We start from the raw sequence: 22,256 nt of genomic DNA, 5'->3' as shown, positions 1-22,256 counted from the left end.
TTATGTAAGAGTGGATAAGAATAGATTGTGTAAGTCTTGTTACATGTGTGTGTCTTTCCTGTTATCCTCTATTACACTGGTGTTTACTGTACTTTGTGTGACCTGTTGCTTCAGTGGGCTCCAACAAATCCAACATCTGTGGAAAAACATGCAAACATGCCCTCTAGTGGAAATTTCCAGACGTTTTGTTGACTGACCAATATGTAAACCAGATCCCAGTTGTGGAATAAAAGGGCCCTAGTTCCAGTATGTAATGTGTTAGATTTTCATATGGCCTTCTTCTAATCCAATCTCACACTTCAGTTAACCAAAATTATGCTTCATTAGGATGAAATAGAGAGCTCTAAAGACATGCTTTTATGACTGTCATAACTTGTAACACTCCCTTCCTGATTATATAACAGGAGGAAAACTTACATGTCTATAGTGCCTGATATTGTGTGTGGATATTTCCTTCTCTCTCTCTCTCTCTCTCTCTCTCTCTGCCACTACTACTTGACTACTGCTGCTACTACTACTATTACTACTGCTACTAGTAACGATAAATATAACAATAAATATAGCTGCAAGCAAGGGGCCAAGCCAGGGCCAGGGGCCAAGCACTTTCTGGCCCCACCCTTTAGAAACAGAGAAACACCAGAATCCACTGAGACTATCAGTACTTGTTGCCAAAGAGATATACTAAATTTGATAACAATACATCAAGCTGTTGCTGAGATATGCCTTCACTTTGCCATCAAATTTGTTTGTGCATATCAAAAATCCAAGAAACAAGTTTCGTTTGGGTTGGTCTCGATGCTATGATCCAAACTTTGTGATGATTGGACAAAATTTGCACAAGAAGTGAAAAACAAAAAACTGTTTTTGAAAAAAATCTGACCCAAATCAGACATGACCCAAATCAGAGGAAAGAGGAAACACACTTACACAGCATTGTGTTGCAGAGTTACAAACATATGCCCAAATTTGCCCTGATGGTTCACTAGAGCCCTTGAGGGGCGGCTGTGTAGCTGATACTGTCCTCTATCACTGGGCCAAATCTCATAAAATGTATACAAAGCCTTCTATGGGCTGTCATAGACTCCCATCTTTTTGTGTGGGGTTATTCATCTATGTCAAAGTTTCCATTTCTGTAAAGTTTCAGTGTGAGTGCCTGGGGTCATTTAGAAGCATGTTCTAAGAAGATATGTATTTTTAATTTAATTTAAATTTAATTTAATATAGTAGTTTTGTAGATATTGTGAAAGTGTGTGTGTGTGTGTGTGTGTGTGTGTGTGTGTGTGTGTGTATACATACATATATATCTCTCTTTCCTCCAAGAATACTATGCTGCCCTCTGCTGAACTACCAAACAGGTCATGACTTCCAAAATCAAGGTTTCTGGGTTTACTACTTCATTTGTTTCTTTTATAGAAATAATCCATTTATTAGCTACAATTTCATATCAACATCCAATACATTGAATTAGCCTGGTTTAGACTACGTCGATAACAAGTGACAAAATCTGTATTCATCTCATGTTACTTGTTTAAAGACAATTTAGTAATTCGAAGAAACAACTTTCTCTCTCTCTCTCTCTCTCTCTCTGAGTCAGAAAGGTTCTTTCCATAGTGTGTCGCCACAGCTGCCTTTTCCGATGAGGAGCGTATTTGGACTAAACCACACCATGCCATGGGATGTTATCTCAAAAACGCTGTGGATGACTTACTTTGGACATTTTAATTTTAGGGAATATGTTTTAGCATTCTAATAGCACACACGTTTAAATGCTTTTATTGAAGAAAATTCAATTTACGAAAGGAAAATCCTCAAAATAATCAAATGTCTTGAAGCGTTTCCCCCTACAAACAGTTTTTGGTCGCGCCCATGGGCAGCAGAGCGGGCAGGTCCAGGGTATCGGATCTCCCGCTAGCAGAAGTGATGAGGAGGAGGTTTCGAGTGTTAGCATAAGAAACGATGGAGCCTGTTTTCTCAGGGGAAAATGTCTAAATTCCTGATATGCTATGAAATAATGTATTGTAAAAGCTGCGCGGCAATGGATACGTTTGGGAATATATTTTAAAAGTGTTTTAGTTATAAGCAGGCTTTACTACTTTCCCCCGTTACTAAGGACACTCTTCTCCAACGCTGCCGGAGTCTTAATAATAATCTTTAGACTTCTTCAAGGTAAGTTCAAGTTCGTACTGAAAATAAGCTGGGTCTTCACACGTTTACATCCGACCACCTGTTAGTTAAAACTGCTTCCTTACTGTGCGTTATTCACACAAAAGCCAAACTTCTTGCAGAATAGTAAATAACGTTGTTTTAAAGTAAAGGGACGCGGTTTTGCAGAGCGTCTTTTTTGTGTTTATTCACATCTAGTAACAGTTTACAGGAGCGATGATGCTAGTGATGGTAGGTGATGGTAGTGATGCTAGTGACAGTAATTGATGGTAGGTGATGGTAGGTGATGGTAGTGATGCTGAAGTGATGGTAAGTGATGGTGGGTGATGGTAAGTGATGGTGGGTGATGGTAAGTGATGGTAGGTGATGGTAGGTGATGGTAGTGATGCTGAAGTGATGGTAAGTGATGGTAGGTGAAGTTAGGTGATGGTAGTGATGGTAGGTGGTGGTAAGTGATCTTGGGTGATGGTAAGTGATGGTAAGTGATGGTGGGTGATGGCAAGTGATGGTGGGTGATGGTAAGTGATGGTAGGTGAAGTTAGGTGATGGTAGTGATGGTAGGTGGTGGTAAGTGATGGTAGGTGAAGTTAGGTGATGGCAGTGATGGTAGGTGGTGGTAAGTGATCTTGGGTGATGGTAAGTGATGGTAAGTGATGGTGGGTGATGGTAAGTGATGGTGGGTGATGGTAAGTGATGGTAGGTGAAGTTAGGTGGTGGTAAGTGATGGTGGGTGATGGTAAGTGATGGTAGGTGAAGTTAGGTGATGCTAGGTGATGGTAGTGATGGTAGGTCATGCTAGGGATGCTAGTGATGGTAGGTGATGCTAGGGATGGTAGGTGAAGTTAGGTGATGGTAGGTGATGGTACAGTAGGTGTGGCCGACTGTGTTTTTCCTTTAAATATCCGGTTCACATACATTTTTTGAGATTAGCTCAGAGATCATCGTTGCAATATAAAGCCTGTTAAAATATGTTAATGAACCTGAGGACCTCTGCGTAATCAGTTTTTAGTGATGTAGTAAGTGTGAAAGGAAAAAAAAAAAAAAACCCTGGTCTGTGCGTCTTCTGTAAATGTCACCGATTGAGTCACGACCACTTTCAGGTCTGTGTGACAGAAGTACGGTTTAGAAGATTGGGCATGAATGACAAAGCATTCAAACATTACTGGAGAGATTTGTTGTCATTTTATGTGAGTAATTGCTCATGCTGGGGTCAGCTCAGGATTTATAACTCCTACAACTCCTACAACAGCATGCCTACGAGATCTTCTGCTTTCCAGAAGGATTGGGAGCTAGAGACAGTCCAGCATGCGTACGAGATTTTCTGCTTTCTTTCAGACAAATCTGGTGGCACACAACTGGACTTTCAGTGACATCGTTTCAGTGGAGTAGTCAGTAAGAAAGCATTGACATTTTGATGACAGGTTCAACAAACAAGCTATTCTGGGGAGAGAAAAAAAACCTACTCGGACATATCCGATGAGCTAGCACATGAGATGTTGGTTTTAGGCTCAGCTTATGGTCCAGTGGAGCAGGAGAAAGCCATCGGATTTGTGTTCTGCTGATCTTTTGACACCAGTCAGGGTAGATTTCGGTTACCCTGCATTCAAGCACAGGGACTTAATGAGGCTCACACAAACACAAAGAGGTTAATGGGCTTGATGATTTATGCATGACGGACCAGAGTTGCCAGAGAGTCCCTACTACTCTACAACCACCAGGAGAATTGTACCAAGACAGCTGATGTCATGGTACCATATATTACATAATGAGCTAAGAAATATGTTAGAAATAGGTTTATAAGTGACAAGCGAGTGCAGAGCTTTGTCTGTTTCTCAGTCTTGATTTTTGCACAGAAGTCCTGCTGGAAATTCCATGTCGCATGATGGTTCAAACTTGTGGTTGAGTACAAAAGAACATTCTGGTTAGCCAGGACAGCATGGGTGAGATTTCGACTGTGGTAATGTGTACTGCTGTAAGAAGAGACAGAGCAACAAAGATAAGCAGTCATGGCCTGGAGAGCACGAATGTTACATAAACATCTCCACATAGTGTACATTCAATACCTTGACTATCAGCACAATGTATGCTGGACCATTTTAACACCTCGGCTAATGGTAAACACATGAGTTTGCTGGAAGATTGTCGTTTTAATATCTTCAGTATTTACAAATATGTAAATTTTGCAATGCTCTGTCCAGCAATCGTCCCTAACTAAAGAAACACAGACCCTCATATGGTGAAAGAGTCAAATCTTTAATTGTGGTCTGTTTGGAACGAATTCCACCTTGTTATTTGGCCCCCCCCAAATGGATTATTTTCACCTTTCTCCCTCAGCTTGTTCAAGATTTTAATTTGGCATCTTTTCATACAAAATACATTGCACTGAATTTCAGCTCTGTATTTGTACTAGTCTAGTTATTTGAACTAAAAAGGGCCTGTGGGACTAGTCTTCTTGCATGCAGTATGTCTTTTTTTTCCATGCCACTGTATTTTGTTCTGCAGACTGGAAAGTTCTGGGTTTTATTGTGGCTTGGCAAGCATTTGAAGGAAAGTGGGAGTGAGTAAAACTCAACTACGCCCATGGTTATATCTGCGTCTGCAACTCCCAAGAAGCAGAGCAGAAGTGACATGACTCAGATTTCAGGACCAGTCTAAGTGTAACCACTTCCTGATGAAGAGGTGGACACTGAAAAAATATAAGCAGAGTCTGTGAAAATCCTTTCACCTTAAAGAATAAGAAATAAAGGCAAGCTCATCAAATTTAATAAAGTGCAGAAAGGGACATTTAACTGTATCAGAAATTTCCATTTAAAGTTAACCATGTATTAATAATACAATATGTAATAATAATTTAGCATGCTGATTGCTCTGAATTCATCTTCCACTCTCTTTGCGAGTTTATTTCCTGCCATCAAAATGTTGGCCTTGTTTGTTAATGTCACATCATGTTTACAATGTTTACTGACTGCAAGAGCCATGATGGCAGCAGATATGCATCAAGATTGATTTAAAAGCAATTATTATTTAAAAAAACAGCAACAACAATTTAAATAGGCAAAAGAGTAAGTATGAGATACAAACCTGGGAGGACATGAGGGAACAAATAAGTGGCCACACAATTCTTTTTCAGTATTGTTAACATTAAGCTTGTATAGGTTTAAGTGGATGGTGTAGCTGAATTGTATAACTTCCCGTTATATTTTGCCACGCCCAGCCACTTCACCTATATAGTCTCAAAACGCGTTTGTATGCGGGTATGCTATTTGAGCACTTCCATCCCACTGTCTAGGAAACTGATCATATTGTGTTATTATTAGGGGGACAAAATTCAATCTAGGAAAAATCATGCAGATCATCTTGATTGCTATCTCAGCCGAATGTTCAGAGCTGCATGTTAGACTATAAAAAGAGCTAATGTGTTCAGATCACACCTTTCAACAGTCCGCTAATGTGGCACATAGCACATTCTTAGTGAGGCTGAAATATCAAAGAATTCTGCATGACCATGAAATAATAAGCATGAAATATAAGCATTAAACAGAGAATTTAATTTTGCACACACTGAGCCTTAGAGAAAATGCCTCATCATGTGCTAAAGCCATATTAAATTAAAGAACTTTGAAGGTTGTAGTATCTGTGTAGAATTTAGGATGGAGATGTAGAGAATGTGGAGAATGCAGACGGTGTAAAACTGTCACTTGGTGTCTTCTGACACACACAGACACACACACACACGCACAAACATATTCACAGAAATAGTTCTGTCTATGAATTTATTATTGCAGTTTGCTGCTGTAACACACTACCCTGCACTAAAATTTATTCTTACAGACAGGACTGTAACTTCCTTTGTATTATCTGACTTGTAACTCACACCGTCTTGGTGGTTTCCTAGGTTATCTAGTGCAAGTCATGACCTTCTGTAAGCATCTCACAGATGGCCATTAGCTCCCCACCCCCACCACACCAGCATCGAGAAATCGATAAATTTTCACCTTAATAGGCCATTAAATGGTATCCATGGATACTAGACTCCTTTCTCTCATCTCACTAGATGTAATATCTTTCTCCATCTGGCCAAATCCTCAACTGACAAAAGAGAGGAAAAAAGTGTATGAAATTGGAAATACAAAAAAGGAATATCTCTGAGAATGTTGCAATTACTTATGATTTTTATTCATTCTGCTATCATTGTGTAGGGCAGGTGTCAGACACCCAGACACAAGAGTGATCCAGCAGAGGGGTCCTGGTGTAGGAGTGTATTACCATCATGGGTAAACAGAACAGCAAGCTACGTCCTGAGGTTCTGAATGATCTGCGGGAAAACACAGAATTCACAGACCATGAGTTGCAGGAGTGGTACCGTGGCTTCCTTAAAGATTGCCCTACTGGCCACTTAACCGTGGATGAGTTCAAGAAAATCTATGCCAATTTCTTTCCATATGGGGATGCCTCTAAATTTGCAGAACATGTATTTCGTACCTTTGACACCAACAGTGACGCGACTATTGATTTCCGGGAGTTCATCATCGCGCTGAGTGTGACATCACGTGGAAGTCTGGAACAGAAGCTTCGCTGGGCCTTCAGCATGTATGACCTGGATGGAAATGGATACATCAGCCGAGCCGAGATGCTGGAAATAGTGCAGGTGAGAGTGTGAAGACACTGTTTTGATTAACCTGTAATTAGTTTTCAGTGTGGTTATGTTGATTTTACCAACAGACACATTAACACAGGGCCTAAAGTGGCCTATAGGTCATGAAGAAATCATCCAAATTTAATCTAGGGTAGTGAAAAAAAAGAGGAAAATCCACACGTTTTCTGGAAAACATTTTTCCCAAAGCTACTTTCTGTCTTTCTTGCATTTTGTTTTATTTTTGTATTTGCAGCTCTGTATTTGCACTGTAGGTCCCTGTTGCTAGAGCAGTTTGTTCCATATCAGTATTGGTTCAGTTGAATGTTTGGTGATATAGTGGCCTGAATAAACAGAACACATCAAGCTGCTGTTCCACAGGCCATATGGTTGTGCCAGAAATCACAATTAAGTACAAAGGCTCTGTGTGCATTTAACAAAAAATAATGTCAATACTTATTATTCATGAAACAAATATATTTCTTAGAACTAACTGATCAAAATAGGAATGGGTGGTGTTTACGGAATGAGTGAGCGAATTAATTGTTGCATGATCAGTTGATTTTTTTTTTCCATAAACACAGGCAATTTACAAAATGGTATCCTCAGTAATGAAGATGCCAGAGGATGAGTCGACTCCAGAGAAACGCACTGACAAGATCTTTAGACAAATGGACACAGACAATGATGGTAAAAAAAAAACTGACCTAAACCGAGTTGTATTTTTTCATTATATAATTATTGCAGTGTTAATGACATGATGAAGTAACAATAAGGGTAGCAGAAGTGGTTTACTGAAAAGCCTGTATTTTGTTTTGCACATTCACTCTTCAGTAAGCATTAAGTATCCCAGCAGTGGCACCGACATCTGGGATTCAGCTTGGAGTTCCAGGAGCCTCAAGGACACAGCTGGCTGTGTTCTCATTGGGAGGGGAAAATAAGGCCCTGAAATATTATGTAACCTCTGAGGCATCTGTAAGTCCAGTGCATAGTGCCCTCCAGCTAGAAAATAAATGACTGTGCGCTTGTCTAATCATACTGAAGTAATTGACCATGCTGTGCAAGCATGTGCAAAACAAATGAAAAATCATTTAAAAACAATTTAAAGACCGGTGAAGACTACTTGAGTAGTACAGTGGCACAAATGAGCAGCACTGCCACCTCATAGCTCCAGGGTCCCTGGTTCATTTCTGAGGTCGGGTCACCGTGTGGAGTTTTGCATGTTCTCGCTGTGTCCGCATGGATTTCTTCACGATTCTATGCTTTCCTCCTCCCTCCCGAGCACATACCCATAGGCGGATTGGCTTCTCTCAGTTCCTAAATGTGCAAGGTGCCCTCTGATAGACAGGTGTCCCATCCAGGATATATTCCTGTATTCACACTCAGTTCTCCTAGGTTAGGCTCTGGACCCACCACCACCCTTACCAGGATAAAGCGCTTACTGGAGATGAATGAATGAATTACCTCTGCTTTTGAAATGATGTGGTCTCTCTATCAGTTTCAGATCTAGTTTGCATCTATTGCTTTATTGGCAAAATCAATACAAATTTAACAGAACCTACGTTGGCCGAGAGATGCGTAAGACCACAACATAAAACAAAATCCGATAACACAACAGTGGACTTTAGCAACATGTAATCTTTTAAGACAAATCAGCATTAGAAGCAGGACTGTTACCTGCTCTTCGCCATGAAGAAGCAGTTCTGTTGTCATATCCCTAAATTTTGTTTTGTCAACTTTGGTTTTGTGTATGCATTGTGAATACATTCCAGTATAATTTGCCTTAGTGCATGACTAATTTTGGAAATATACCTGGTTATAATATCACTGATCTTTGCCTTTAATATTACAGGGAGGCTTTCCCTGGAGGAGTTCATCAAAGGTGCCAAGAGCGATCCCTCCATTGTACGACTGCTTCAGTCTGATCAGAGCACTCCTCGCTAGTCGTGAAAGCAGCAACACCCACTGAAAACCATGTCACATATTCACACTTAGACAGGAGGATCAGTTGGTTGCGCTTTGGTTGCATGGACTGCATCTGAGTAACAAATCGGCTTCATATATGCCAGATGTTAGTCACAAAATCTGCTCAGTTTATTACTCAGGCGCGCTCACAGATTTAGCCCAATCTAGTACTTTTTGTTAAAGTTATGCTTAAAGGAGGATCATGTTATTTGGTATGTGTCAAATAAGATTCTAAAACAGCAAATTTTATTTAATGTGCTGAATATCAGACAGTACAACACAAGACAACCAGTTAATTAATATACAACCATAAAAGGGAACTCATCTTGAGGTAAAAGCATTGTTTTTGATGCAGTTCAAACAGGATTTAGACTAATGAATCTGGATATGCCACAGCCATGGGAATAAGGCACCCGTGTTTTTCTTTCTTTTAAACCCAATATGCAAACACACAGATAAGTAGCACTTAGTAGAAGTAGTAGTAAGTTAAAGCTCAGTCCAAAAACCCTAATGCAAGTGTACAATTAATTTGGTTCTGCAAATGTAACTATGTCCATTTATGGAAATGGTAAAGTAAATCCTTCAGTGTTTAGTCTTTTATTGAATTTGTTTGAAACTTCAGTTTTATTCTCCAGACTGTTGCTCTTTACCAGCTTACATAGTTTTATAGTTTAAAATGCTGCCACTATGCTACGCTTCATCAAGAGCCATTTGCCAAAACTAATGTTTACGCTGATTGTATCAGATTCCTTGGTTCATTAACGTAGTTGTCTGTATAGTAAGCAAGGCTTGTGCACTTGAGCAAAAAGCTATATTGCTGTATCTCAGTGTAGTCAACAATAGATATCTATGTGAGCTCCTTTCCAGTTGATTGTTGTATTTGTATGAATTATGTATTGAGAAATCAAGCAACCAACCATTATTTAAGATAGTAAATAAACTTACAGATAACCCTACAAAAATAAAACTTCAGTAAGATTTGTATATCCATAATAAAATGCAGTCATTTTATGTGTTCCTTTTTTATTTTCATAACAAAAACATTAAACACACTCATGTAAGAAAAATCTACACAGTTCCCACTTTACTCCCTGCCCAGCACAAATACAGTCGAAAGTGGATTTACTGACTCACTTCTTTCTCCTAAAAATAATTGAAACAAAAAAGAATATTATAGGGGGAAATGAATAGGACATTCAACAGGGGAAACAGCAGGTTAAATCCAGGGCAATGTATATAAAACACTCATGACTGCATCCGGTAGCCTAGAATAGTTTCCTCTCCTCAGTGACCATCCTGTGTCAGCTACCTGCCCCATTAATTACCAAGACTTTATCCTGTTTTTTTGTCATTGTTCACTGAGGAATGGACGTCACTGGATAACCACAGGGGTGGGTGGGATTTTATTGGAACAAAGCAAACAAACCTTATTCTGAATCTATGTGTAGTGGGTACAACTGGACAGGGAAAAGTGAAATGATAATCCTGTTCAACATCCTTATCAGCACATCCAAACAGTCAGCCAATCAAACAGAAAGGAGGTCTGTAAGGCAAAGCTAAAGCAACCATGATTTAAATCCTGATCCCACCTCATTTCAAACAATTGGAGAGAAGTTAAAAGTGAGACATGTCTTTGTTTCAAGAGTGTTCAGTAACTTAATGTCCCAGTTTTCCCCTCATCCATGGGAGAGGAGAGGCAGCTCATAGACTGGCTCAAACTGGACAAGCCTTGCACAGCCTATGTACTCATAATTCATCCTTCTCCAAGTCATCCAGATCCACATCACTCAGGTCAATGTCATCCTCCACAGGCAGCTGAGGGAATGGAAAATACAGGAGAATGTCTTGTGAGGACAAGTTTGACATTTCTTAGGCTAAATGTGACAAGGACAAGAAAGCTCCAAATGGGTATAGATAAAAAGAAACGTTATATATCAGATTTCATTTGCATGATAAAAAATAAAGCATAAATGAATATTTTTAATCTGTTCTTACACAGCTAATGTGTTTCTGTACATTTTCCACTATGTTGGTGTTCTTAAAAAAAAAAAAGCTCTCCCACCTACAGATTTACACTTTTTTTTTAAAAAAAGATGAAGCACTGCTTCATTAAAGTAGTTTACCAATAAATAAATAAATAAATAAATAAATACTTACAACGCCATCCTTCCCGTCCCAGGCTTCTGCAATGTGGATCTTGGGTAAAGCCCCACCTGTTATTGTGGCAGTGGAGCCACGCCCAACAGAGAGATCCCTACGGTAGAGGAAAAAGAAAAAAAAAACAAACAAGTGTTGCAATAACACTCAGTGAAATATGTGGTCAGATGTGGGAACAGAAGGGAAAAAACATTACCTTAAGAATTCATGGATTCCTGTCTCACTGAACGAGCCTTTTAGAAGAGCAAACTTCATCTTGCGAGCATTAATAGCTGCCATGGCTGGGTAACCGAAACCACCAATTCCCAAAGAAGCCTCAAGATCCATCTGAGCTCCAGCTTCGGTCCACAGCCAGCTATAGAAGAAGGAAAGAGAATTTAATTAAAAGCACTATAAAAAACGCGTTCAACAATAGATGATATTATGAAGCTGTTTTACAAAACTATGGAATTAAAACTTTGAGCTAGCCCATCACTGGCAAGAAAAACTCCCCAAAATGGCATTAGGGGGAAGGGAAAAAAAAAAAAAAAAAAGAACAACTTGAGAGGAACCAGGCTCTAAACTGATACTGGATTATGTGATTTGTACATATTCTGACAGAAGCAGAGAAAGGCCAAGCCACTAGTTAAAAACATTACCACGTATATTAACTCTTGCAGCCTGCTGTCCTTTCCTTACTCTAAATTAATCATCTTCTGTCCACTTCATAAACAATCTATATGGAAATATGCTACAATCACTGACCCCCACATCTTCTTCTTATACTTCTCAGCCATCTTCATCATGACTTCCAGATAAGCATTTCTGCCTGCTGCACCTACAAACACAGTAAGTAATAGGGCTAATTTAATTTTAGATTATATACATTGCAGGAACTCATATTTTAAAAATAAAGACTGAAATTATATATTATATATCACACACACACAATGGATTTGAATTTGAAGCAATGGATTTGATTGAAGTGTAGATTGTCACCTTTATTTCAAGGGGTTCAACAAAAATATTGCATTAAATGTTTAGGAATTACAGCCTTCTTTTTTTTTTTTTTTTTTTTTTTTTTTTAAAAATAGTCCCTCCACTTTCACAGGCTCAAAAGTAATTGGACAAAACAAACATAATTATAAATATAAGGATGCAACCCTTGGACATCACCAAATGCTGAGTTTCTTCCCTTGATGCTTTGCCAAGTCTCTGCCTTCAGTTGCTGCTTGTTCTTGGGTCTTGCTGCCTTCAAGTTTTGAATAACTGAAAAGTGTACTCAATTGGGTTGAGGTCAGGTGACTGACTTGGCCATTTAAGAAGATTTAATCTCTTTGCCTTAAGAAGCTCTTGGGTTGCTTTCGCGGTACATTTTGAGTCATTATCCATCTGTACTCTGAGGCACCATCCTATCAGTTTTGCAGCATTTGACTGAAACTGAGCAGAAAGTATAGCTCTATACACTTCAGAATTCATCCTGCTACTTCTATCAGCAATCACATCATCAATAAACACCAGTGATCCAGCCGTACATGCCCATGCCATAACACTGCCTCCACATGTTTGACAGATGATGTGGTATGCTTTGGATCCTGAGCCCTTCCTTCCTCTTTTCCTCTTCCCATCATTCTGGTACAAGTTAATCTTGCATCAGAACTGGTCAGGCTTTTTGTTTTTTTTTCTTTTTAAAGCAAAGTCTAATGTGGCCTTTCTGTTCTCGAGTGTTACCAGTGGCTTGCATCTTGACATAACTTGCCTGTATTTACCTTCATGAAGGCGTCTCTTTATTGTAGACTTTGACAATGATATGCATACCTCCTCCAGAGTGTTTTTGACTTGGCTAGATGTTGTGAAGGGTTTTTCTTCAACAAGGACAGAATTCTGCATTCATCCACTTTAGTCTTCCATGGTCTTCCAGGCCTTTTGGTGTTGCTGAGCTTGCCAGTGCATTCCTTCTTTTTAAGAATGGACCAATTGTTGATTTGGCCACTCCTAAAGTTTCTGTTATCGCTCTGAAAGGTCTGTTTTGTTTTTTTTCAGCCTAATGATGACCTCCTTCACTTGCATCGACACCTCTTTGGACTGCATACTGAGAGTTCCTAGGAACAGCTACCAAATGCAAATTCAACACTTGGAATTAACTTCAGACCTTTTATATCCTTAATTTGTCATGAAATAACTAGGAAACAGGCCACATCTTGCCATGAACTGCTTATCAGTCAATTGTCCAATTACTTTTGAGCCTGTGAAAATGAAGGAAATAATGGCTGTAATTCCATAACGGTTAAGGCAATATTTCGGTTAAACCCTTTGAATGAAAGCTGAATGTCTACACTTCAGTCTTGATTGCTTCATTTTAAATCCATTGTGGTGGTGTACAGAGGCAAAATTACAATTGTGTCACTGTCCAAATACGTATGGACTGTGTGTTTGTGTGTGCAATTTTAATAGATGCTTTTGGTTGACACTTGTTCTTATGTAAATGTGTACGTTTTTTTTTTTTTTAAAATAAATGTATTTATTTAAATGTACTTCTTAATCAAAATGTATTTTTGTAATGTAAAGGTGTTCCTTTTTTTTTTTTTTTTAAAAAACAAGTAGTATTTACTTAAATTCTTTCCCCAAGCAAGCAGTTTTCTTTTAGACCTCATTTAGACCACTGCCTATTTGGGGAACATTAAAAAAGCCTCCTAGGTGACACTGGTTGAGAAGATGCCAATAATGTGCAAAGATATATATACAGCTGATATTATATATATATAAATGCACTGGATAATCTAATAAAACTTTTGTTAAACAGCAGGTGTATATATGCACTATGTTCTCATTCAGTTCTCATACCTGTATCTAAAATATGAGGCAAAACAGCAATAATACAAAGCTGTTGATCCTCACAAGTCTTCTTCAAAATGTCCTCATTCAGAATCTAAAAAGGACAATGCACACTACTTTAAACATTCACAATTTAATCCCTTAAAATATAAACAAAAGCACAGATCTAGAAAGCAGTGCTAGATGAGCACCTAGCTTAGCTTAAGGAAAAACTGAATGAACAGACCTCTAGTAGTTCTGGAGGAGGGGCGTTGTCTGAGTAAAGGTCGATGGCACGGGCAATGATGTCTGAGCGTGTGCGTCCACCCTGGTAGTCCTCTGGCTCCTCTCCTTTTCGAAAGATCTTAATGGTAGGGAATCCTCTGATCTACAAATGATAAATTAAGACTATCCGTGATCAAGGCAAAACAACATTCTAAAATTCCTGAGTTGTCAATCCTCAACACCAATTTCTAGACAGACTGACACATGATTCAGGTATCAGACTCACTCCATAGCGGCTTGCCAGACCCTGTTGAACAGTAGCGTCTACAGCTCCCAGCTTCACTCTACCATTGGTCTGCTCTTTGACCTGAGTAGCTGCAGCCGTCCATTCAGGCTCAAGACTGAAACGAACAAATTACAGATTAATAACCAAGACCACAAATAAAAGCACAATGGATTTTTTTTTTTTTTTAACAATAGTATAATTCATGATGCTTGTACATTGTTTTCAGTCCACATGACATTACAGGGCCTTCACAGCATCATTTAAGAACTTTATGCAAATTTATGCAAGCTTACTTTTTACAGTGTCCACACCATGGTGCAAAGAATTCCACCATCCACACATCATTGCTGTCTAAAACCATGCGGTCAAAGTTATCATCAGTCAGCTCTTCCACATCTTTCTTATTGCCACCACTGCTACCACCGGAACTCTAAAATCAACAGACAGACAAATCAGAAAAAAAAAAAAAAATGATACAAGACAAAGAAAAACAAATAAGATTTGTGCACTTCAGTACCTGTCTGCTGTAGTCAGAACCTCCAGACTTCCCACTCAGTCTGTCTTTCACTAGAGATCGCGCTGCATTCAGAGCTGCCTCAACAATCGCCTGACTGCTGCGTCCACCTACATACAAAACACACCACGGAGAGAGTTATACACAGCACGCTCAAACCCCAGTACATACATGGACAGGCCTGGGCAATGAATCCAAGTTCCTTGTTCCTATTTAACACCTCAGATAATTATAATTGTATCTCTTTTTATGGTTTTGTACACAACTCATCTTTTTTCCTTATTAAAAAAATACTGTATTACACAAAGCAGCAACACAGCACAAAAACAGTCTGTTCTGGAAAGCATAATCATAAAATATGTTTTTCTTTTGCCATATTTTAAAGACGCTCCAGGACATGCTCTCTCTTTTCTATCAACTCCTGCTGAAACCAAAATAAAGCCAAGTACTGTCCCTGTTCATAACGCAGAACAATAAAATATAAACAACATGCCCATAAAGACATGTTATGGGCATGTGATCCACTAATGATCAAGCCCAACATGTGCAGCCACAGGCCCTACAGCAAGACTTATATTAATGGGCTTTCAGGATTCCTTTAACTGAAATCGCTAACATAATAATAATAATAGTAATAATAACAATAAAGGAAATAAACAAACTTTACCATGGAGTATTCCGAGTAGTTTTTTTTATGTTTGCATGTCTGAGAAAGTATTCCTCTTACACCACAATGATTTGCCAACAATTCCAACTTTTAATATATTAATGAACTTTTGATTTATCAACTATTTATTTTATGGAATATCCACAAGACTCCAGTCTTCAAGACAGAAGTGTTTGCGTTTTCTAGTTTCTTTGTAATCTGAGAAAGTTTTTTTGTCTTGAAAAGGAAGCACAGATGTTACAGGTTTTACAATGTCTCCAATGTTAATTGTTTACATTAATGTTTACATTAAGATTTCAAAACACTGGTCCAACCACATTCTAAAAATAACATAACATATATAACATAATAACAGAAAAAAATGGCATCTGTACCTTGGTAATCCTCAGGCTTATGCTTGTTAGCACCAAAGATTTTGATGGTGGGGAAACCACGAACTCCATATTGGCCTCCCAGTGACTTGTGTTGGTCTGCATCAACAGCACCCACTTTAACAACACCCTGTTGGTTTACAGCATACAGTTTAAAACTTATTACTTAAAAAGTGACAAATGAGAAATCTTTTTGTGACTGTGCTTTACAGAAGAGAACCAGATTACAAACAAAGATCCCTCAAGCTTTCAGTCTTGGCTCAGCTGTCATCATTGTAAACTGTCACAACTTATTTCATTATTCACTAGCTGGCCTTACAATGAACAATTGATACTCAATGAGAAAAGAAAAACAGCCAAGAAAACATGAGCAGTGCTAGAACATGCGTATATAGATATACACTTATATCTGTGTATATAGATATATCATTTATATAAAGTAATCTTTACCTTCAAAGCCGTGGCTGCTTTCTTCCATTCCGGGACCAGGCTCTGGCAGTGTCCACACCTTTTTCAATAAATCATCAGACTTAATAAAGCACAAACCAGAATCAAAACATCCTTTTTCAATGGCTATTAGGTACATGAACACCATTTATATAGCTGACTCATATAAATAATAAAGGACCCATAAATGTGGAGTCTGTGTAAGGATATAAGCACTGTTCCTCTTAACTCACCAGGGGGCGTAAAACTCCACCAGCCACAAACTGTCACTCTGCAGAACCTCCCTGTTGAAGTTTGAAGGATTGAGCTCAATCACATCATCACTGGCAGTGTAGAGTCCATGGACAGAGAGGACCGTCAAGGAGCACACCAACACACCTGAAAGCGTAAGCAGCAAGTTAGAGTCATTCACAAATATTCAGCTTTAAAATGGCAAGCTATGGATGGAAGGTTGTGTCTTTGTGCTGATAAGACAAACTTCTAAATGAATAAAAGTATATGCACACTTGTATGACCCTAGGTAGCTGTGCTCATCTCATGCATGTAAGTTTTTAAGCACGAGTTTACAGCTGTAGTCGGGTCTGGTTAGAACCTGATTGCTGTAAAATCATTGACCAACTTCCTGTGTTGCTCGTTTCTATTTGTTTCATGCAAAAGACGGTGGCAGCATTCAAATCTCACAATTTAACAAGCTGTTTTTTTTCCTTCAAGGCCTCTCAGTCCTTCTGAAAATGATGGTTCAAATGATCAGATTTAAATGTGTCTTGAATGCATATTAATTGGGTGCATTTACACCTGAATTTCATGTGGATAATCTCTATTCAAATATAATCCTGATGGTCCTAACACACAGGCTTGTCTTGGAGAAGAGAAAAGAGATCCGCAAGTTTACCAGGAACTCAGAATCAGAACTCAAACCCAGATGAGGTTTAGGAGAACTGTAGCTGTCTTGCACTGTTCAGCACTGTAGCAAACTTCATACAGTGAATTACATGAAAATGACAACGACACTCATTTACAAAACATCACTAAGATTCTGAGCCATTCTGCTTTCAGTACTAATATAAAAATACTCACACAAGATCTTTACAGTTAAATATTATGTCAAAGATCATACAAAGATATTTAATTTGTATTCTCCACCACTACAAACATTCCAGCCATCTGTTCCCAGCAATATGAACAGTTTGTAGAGTGACAGTCTCACATCAGCTCGCTAGTTACTGAGTCACTGGATACTTAGTTGACATTTCTCCATAAAATTTACATCAGAATCATTATTTACATTCACAAATATCTTGTGATATCAAAACAAGATCGGTCACATTTTGCATTTAAGAAACGGTCCGCAAAGTATTACAGTAGCCAAACAATCCCCAGTTAGCCATTTGCTAATTAGCCGGATAGTTTTCATTTTCTGCATAACGAGCTTTGACATATCACTTCGCTATCATGTTCACAAACCAAAACAACAAGTGCATTAACTAAGTGAGACAGCTCTTACCCAAGAAAGCACGCATGGTTGTTTCCAGGCCACAGCTAACGCCACTGACACATTAAAGCCCGTTCAGTGAAACCGTATAAACGCCGCAGCCTGCTGAACCGCCGCGCACCGGAGCATAAAGCAGACGCACTATCTCACCGTGGCCCGCGCTGATTGGCTCTCCGAAGCCCAGAACCAATCACATCCAATCACCTCCCGCCGTGTAGTTTTGAAAGGCGGAGAAGTACGGCGGCCCAAAGGGGACAAACGTCCTGCACAGGAACGGCGACATTCCCATTCTCCCTGCTGCTATGCAATAATTAGCGATAACAGTTCACGTCACGCGTTTGAGACACGTATCATACGGTAATACTGCAGACGCGTTGCTTACAGATTCGCTTAAGTTCTTCTGGGAAAAAAAAAAATTATGAAACACCCAACGGTTGAGTCACTATTACAAAAGAAAGAAAGAACTGACATGCTGACACATTTTCCTGTATTGATGTGTAATCTTAGGTGTTTAATCTATATTTATATATAAGGGCTTGGAATACAGTAGAAAAAATACTGTTTGCATACTGTTACTATAATACTGTTTGCATTACACGTTAGCATAAAACTGGAAGGCACCTATATTCGGGTAAATAGTGTGAATTCAAGTGTTAGGATGTTAGGTAAATTGGGACAGTTCAACTTAGCAGCATTTAATTCTTACCTGATAAGTGAAAATCAAAACCAATGCTGTTAAGCCCTTGCAATGAAATTGCTTGATAGAAGTAACATGAATTCATGTGACATCATATAAGGGGGTGTGGTCAAGATCAAACAGGAAGTTGACCCCAAAAAGCTTTAGGTAGGAAAGGTCACATATGCTTTGACTATTGTTTTATATATATATATATATATATATATATATATATATATATATATATATATATATATTTATATATATATATGCTGATCAGCCATAACAGGTGAAGAGAATAACACTGATTATCTCGTTATAATGGCACCTGTCAAGGGGTGGGTTATATTAGGGAGCAAGTGGTCAGTTCTTGAAGTTGATGTGTTAGAAGCAGGAAAAATGGGCAAGTGTAAGGTTCTGAGTGACTTGGACAAGGGCCAAGTTGTGATAGACTGGGTCTAGCCAAAACGGCAGGTCTTGTGGGGTGTCCCCGGTATGCAGTGGTTAGTACCTACCAAAAGTGGTCCAAGATAGGAAAACCGGTGAACCAGAGACAGGGTCATGGGTGCTCAAGGCTCACTGATGCTTACCTGAGAGAAGAGATGGCACCAGGATGCACTATGGGCAGAACGCAACCTGGAAGAGGCAGTGTGATGCTCTGGGCAATGTTCTGCTGGGAAACCTTGGGTTCTGGCATTCATATGGATGTTACTTTGACACGTACTACCTACCTAAACATTGTTGCAGACCAGGTACACCCTTTCACGGCAACGGTATTCCCTAATGGCAGTGGCCTCTTTCAGCAGGATAATGCACCCTGCCACACTTCAGAAATTGTTCAGGAATGATTTGAGGAACATGACAAAGAGTTGAAGGTGTTCACTTGGGAACACAAATTCCCCAGACGTCAATCTGATCGAGCATCTGTGGAACGTGCTGGACAAAAAGGTCCGATCCATGGAGGCCCCAACTCACAACTTACAGAACTTAAAGAATCTGCTGCTAACATCTTTGTGCCAGATACCACAGCACCCCTTCAGAGGTCTTGTGGAGTCCATGCCTCGACGGGTCAGAGCTCTCTTCCACCCTCAATACCACGACTGAGGTGAGACCCTCGAGCAAGGCACCGAACCCCCAACTGCTCCCCGGGCACTGCAGCAAAAAAAAAAAAAAAAAAAAAAGGCAGCCCACTGCTCCGGGTGTGCGTTCACGGTGTGTGTATGGGTTAAATGCAGAGCACAAATTCGGAGTATGGGTCACCATACTTGGCAACACACCAATCAACCATAACATTAAAACCAACGAGAGGTGAAGTGAATATTGATTATCTCGTTACAATGGCACCTGACAAGGGTTGGGGTATATTAGGCAGCAAGTGAATAGTCAGTTCTCGAAGTTGATGTGTTGGAAGCAGGAAAAGTGGGCAAGCATAAGGATCTGAGTGACTTTGGCAAGCGCCAAATTGTGATGGCTAGAAGACTGGGTCAGAGCATCTCCAAAATGGCAGGTCTTGTGGGGTGTTCCAGGTATGCAGTGGTTATTAATCTTTAATCAATCAATCTGTTATTATGTTAGATGTTTAAGTTTATTTTTTGAATCCTGGGTTATGCTGCTACAATTTTACGTAGTCCAGTGCTGTATATGTTCATATAGTAGATGTGTTCATACAGTGTTAAAGTATGTTGATGATGGATTTGAAGATGTTTTCAAGTCCTGTTATTGAAATTTGATTTATTGATGCCATGGATAAGTATGCTGCAAATAAATAATGTTTAAATATGTGATTAAGGATGAAAGAAAAAGCCAGAATCAATGAAAATACTGTACAGTATGTGTTTCAAATTACATGTCATTAAAATGGCTTTCAGTCAGTTTTGACACAAAGGTAAGCCATGCTTCTTTAGAATATGGTATATTTCTTTTCCTTCACATGTAGACAACACCTTGAGAAATTCATACATCTGAATTCTGAAATCTGAGTGGCTAATTTACATGCATTATTTCAAAATTGCAATCATCTAAGTGTAATGATCGGGTCTGGAGCTAGGTTGCTTGGTAGGTCGACGGTGGCCACCAGAGGGAGACCCACTCAACTCTGGAGTTCATTTTGTGAGGGCAAGAGTGAGCTGGTGTTGGTAATTTTGCAAGTTAGAGCTCTAGCCTTTCCTCAGCACCAGGTTGGCCTCACCTTGTCAACCTAGCTATCCTCTTGAGTTTTTGAGTTCCTTCTCTTGAGGAAAAAAAAGCTTTCTACTTTTGAGTTCTCTCTTCACTCTTTCCCTTCACCCTCTTTGAGGAGAGAAGGCATTTGTTCTGTTTTCTTCAGTTTCACCAAATGCTCTGTCCACTGTGTCACCTGTACCTTGGTGGTGCAGTAGGTAGCATGTTAGCTTGTGAGTGCCAAGGTCCTTTAGGCAGGTGGAATATATATATGTATATATATATATATATATATATATATATATATATATATATATATTTATTTTCACGAATCACCACAAACCCCCAGCCCACATCTTCTGAGTAAATACTATACCAAGATATAGCGCAGCAAGGTGGCTTCTCATATTACGAGGACCTGAGATCATGTTGCTGTTTGTGTGAAGTTTCACATGATCCCCCCGTGTCTGTGTGGGTTTCTTCCACCTCCTAAAAACAAGGTTGTGTATTCCTTCCTCGTGCCCAGTGTTGCCAGGATAAGCTCTGGGTCCCTGATCAGGATAAAGTGGTTACTAAAGTGAATGAACTCCACAGTTAAAAATGGCAGGGGTTACAAAACTGCCACTCCATGCATGATATGTCTTTGCCTACCCCTGAATAGCCTAGATGTTAAGTTTGAATTGTTTTCGTATTGAATTTTGAAAATTTAATATTTCAGTATAGATAGTGGATAGTATTTTTTAAACCTGAATTTTAAAAGATGAATCTCTGAGCACTGAAAAAAAAGTAAATTTGGTTAATTAAAAATAAATAAGTACAGATCTGTGTTATAAACCTAATATATTTCAATATTATGAATTCAGCTGTTTTTAATTTTCATTATTACGAATTCAGTGGCTTTTATTTCAATTCAATGTTTTTTAATTCAAACCTTTTCAAGACTCAAAACTATTCAAAACTTACTTTTTTTGCTTCCATAGTTGCTCCTGACTAAATGTTGCCAAATCATTCTTCACTAATGCCTCACTCTTGGTTCTCCCACAAGACAGCAAGACAGCAATACTTGAGTCATGGAAGATTTTTGCACTGACTTTGTTTCCGCAGTCCATGGATACACTGCTGCGACTGTGCTGCACACTGTGGTAAACAGATGTCAATTCATTGTAATTCTGTCTTCTTCTGTCAAATCATTTTTGACCATAAATGATGAGATTGCTGTGTTTTTTTTTTTCATCTTATTTGTATTCTGGTGTTTTTTGTCTTAGACAGTTTTAGCTGGACATATAATGCACATGCACTTACACCCCTATGTGCTGTGCTGTTATAATAATGTCCACTCTTCTGGGAAGGCTTTCCACTAGATTTGGGAGCTTGGCTGTGAGGTGGAATAGGTTTGGGCCTCTTAGTTCCAATGAAGGGAAATTGTAATGCTACAGTGTACAAAAACATTCTAAACAACTGTGTAGCAGCAGTTTGGGGAAGGCCTACATATGGGTGTGATGATCAGGTGTCCACAAACCTTTGGCCATATAATGTAGCAATAGCAAAATACAACAGAGTTTGACATTCATCCATTTTCCATAACACTTATCCTACACAGGGTCATGGGGGGAGCATGGAGCCTATCCCAGGGAACTCGGGGCACACCCTGGACAGGGTGCCAAACCATTGCAGGGCACAGTCACACACATTCACACACTATGGACA

General features: G+C 39.1%; 2 protein-coding genes across 4 annotated transcripts; one reads left to right on the top strand and one right to left on the bottom strand.

Moving 5' to 3' along the window:
• The first annotated feature begins 1,896 nt into the window (after positions 1-1,896).
• On the top strand, positions 1,897-11,430 carry hpcal1 (hippocalcin-like 1). 3 transcript variants are annotated; one of them, XM_053242177.1, is made up of 4 exons: positions 1,897-2,166; positions 6,368-6,811; positions 7,381-7,486; positions 7,631-8,640. In XM_053242177.1, exons 2-4 carry the CDS (start codon positions 6,434-6,436, stop codon positions 7,735-7,737), a joined length of 591 nt encoding a protein of 196 aa, XP_053098152.1. In that variant the 5' UTR covers positions 1,897-2,166; positions 6,368-6,433; the 3' UTR covers positions 7,738-8,640. The 3 variants fall into 3 exon arrangements, with proteins under 3 accessions (XP_053098152.1, XP_053098151.1, XP_026778835.1); XM_053242176.1 differs by having other exon boundaries at positions 6,363-6,811; XM_026923034.3 differs by lacking the exon at positions 7,631-8,640 and adding an exon at positions 8,649-11,430 and having other exon boundaries at positions 1,899-2,166; positions 6,363-6,811.
• pdia6 (protein disulfide isomerase family A, member 6) lies at positions 9,768-17,906 on the bottom strand. Its single transcript, XM_026923027.3, has 13 exons — positions 17,726-17,906; positions 16,455-16,599; positions 16,225-16,282; positions 15,778-15,904; positions 14,740-14,846; positions 14,516-14,652; positions 14,223-14,337; positions 13,959-14,099; positions 13,742-13,826; positions 11,663-11,735; positions 11,115-11,273; positions 10,919-11,015; positions 9,768-10,576 (listed from the first exon to the last, which is right to left on the bottom strand). The coding sequence occupies exons 1-13, from the start codon at positions 17,739-17,741 to the stop codon at positions 10,508-10,510; spliced, it is 1,329 nt and encodes a 442-aa protein (XP_026778828.2). The 5' UTR covers positions 17,742-17,906; the 3' UTR covers positions 9,768-10,507.
• Positions 17,907-22,256: the final 4,350 nt, after the last annotated feature.

This window comes from Pangasianodon hypophthalmus, chromosome 19 (assembly GCF_027358585.1).
Source record: "Pangasianodon hypophthalmus isolate fPanHyp1 chromosome 19, fPanHyp1.pri, whole genome shotgun sequence".
Taxonomy (NCBI): Eukaryota; Metazoa; Chordata; class Actinopteri; order Siluriformes; family Pangasiidae; genus Pangasianodon; species Pangasianodon hypophthalmus.
This window is presented reverse-complemented; position numbering and strand designations above follow the sequence as displayed.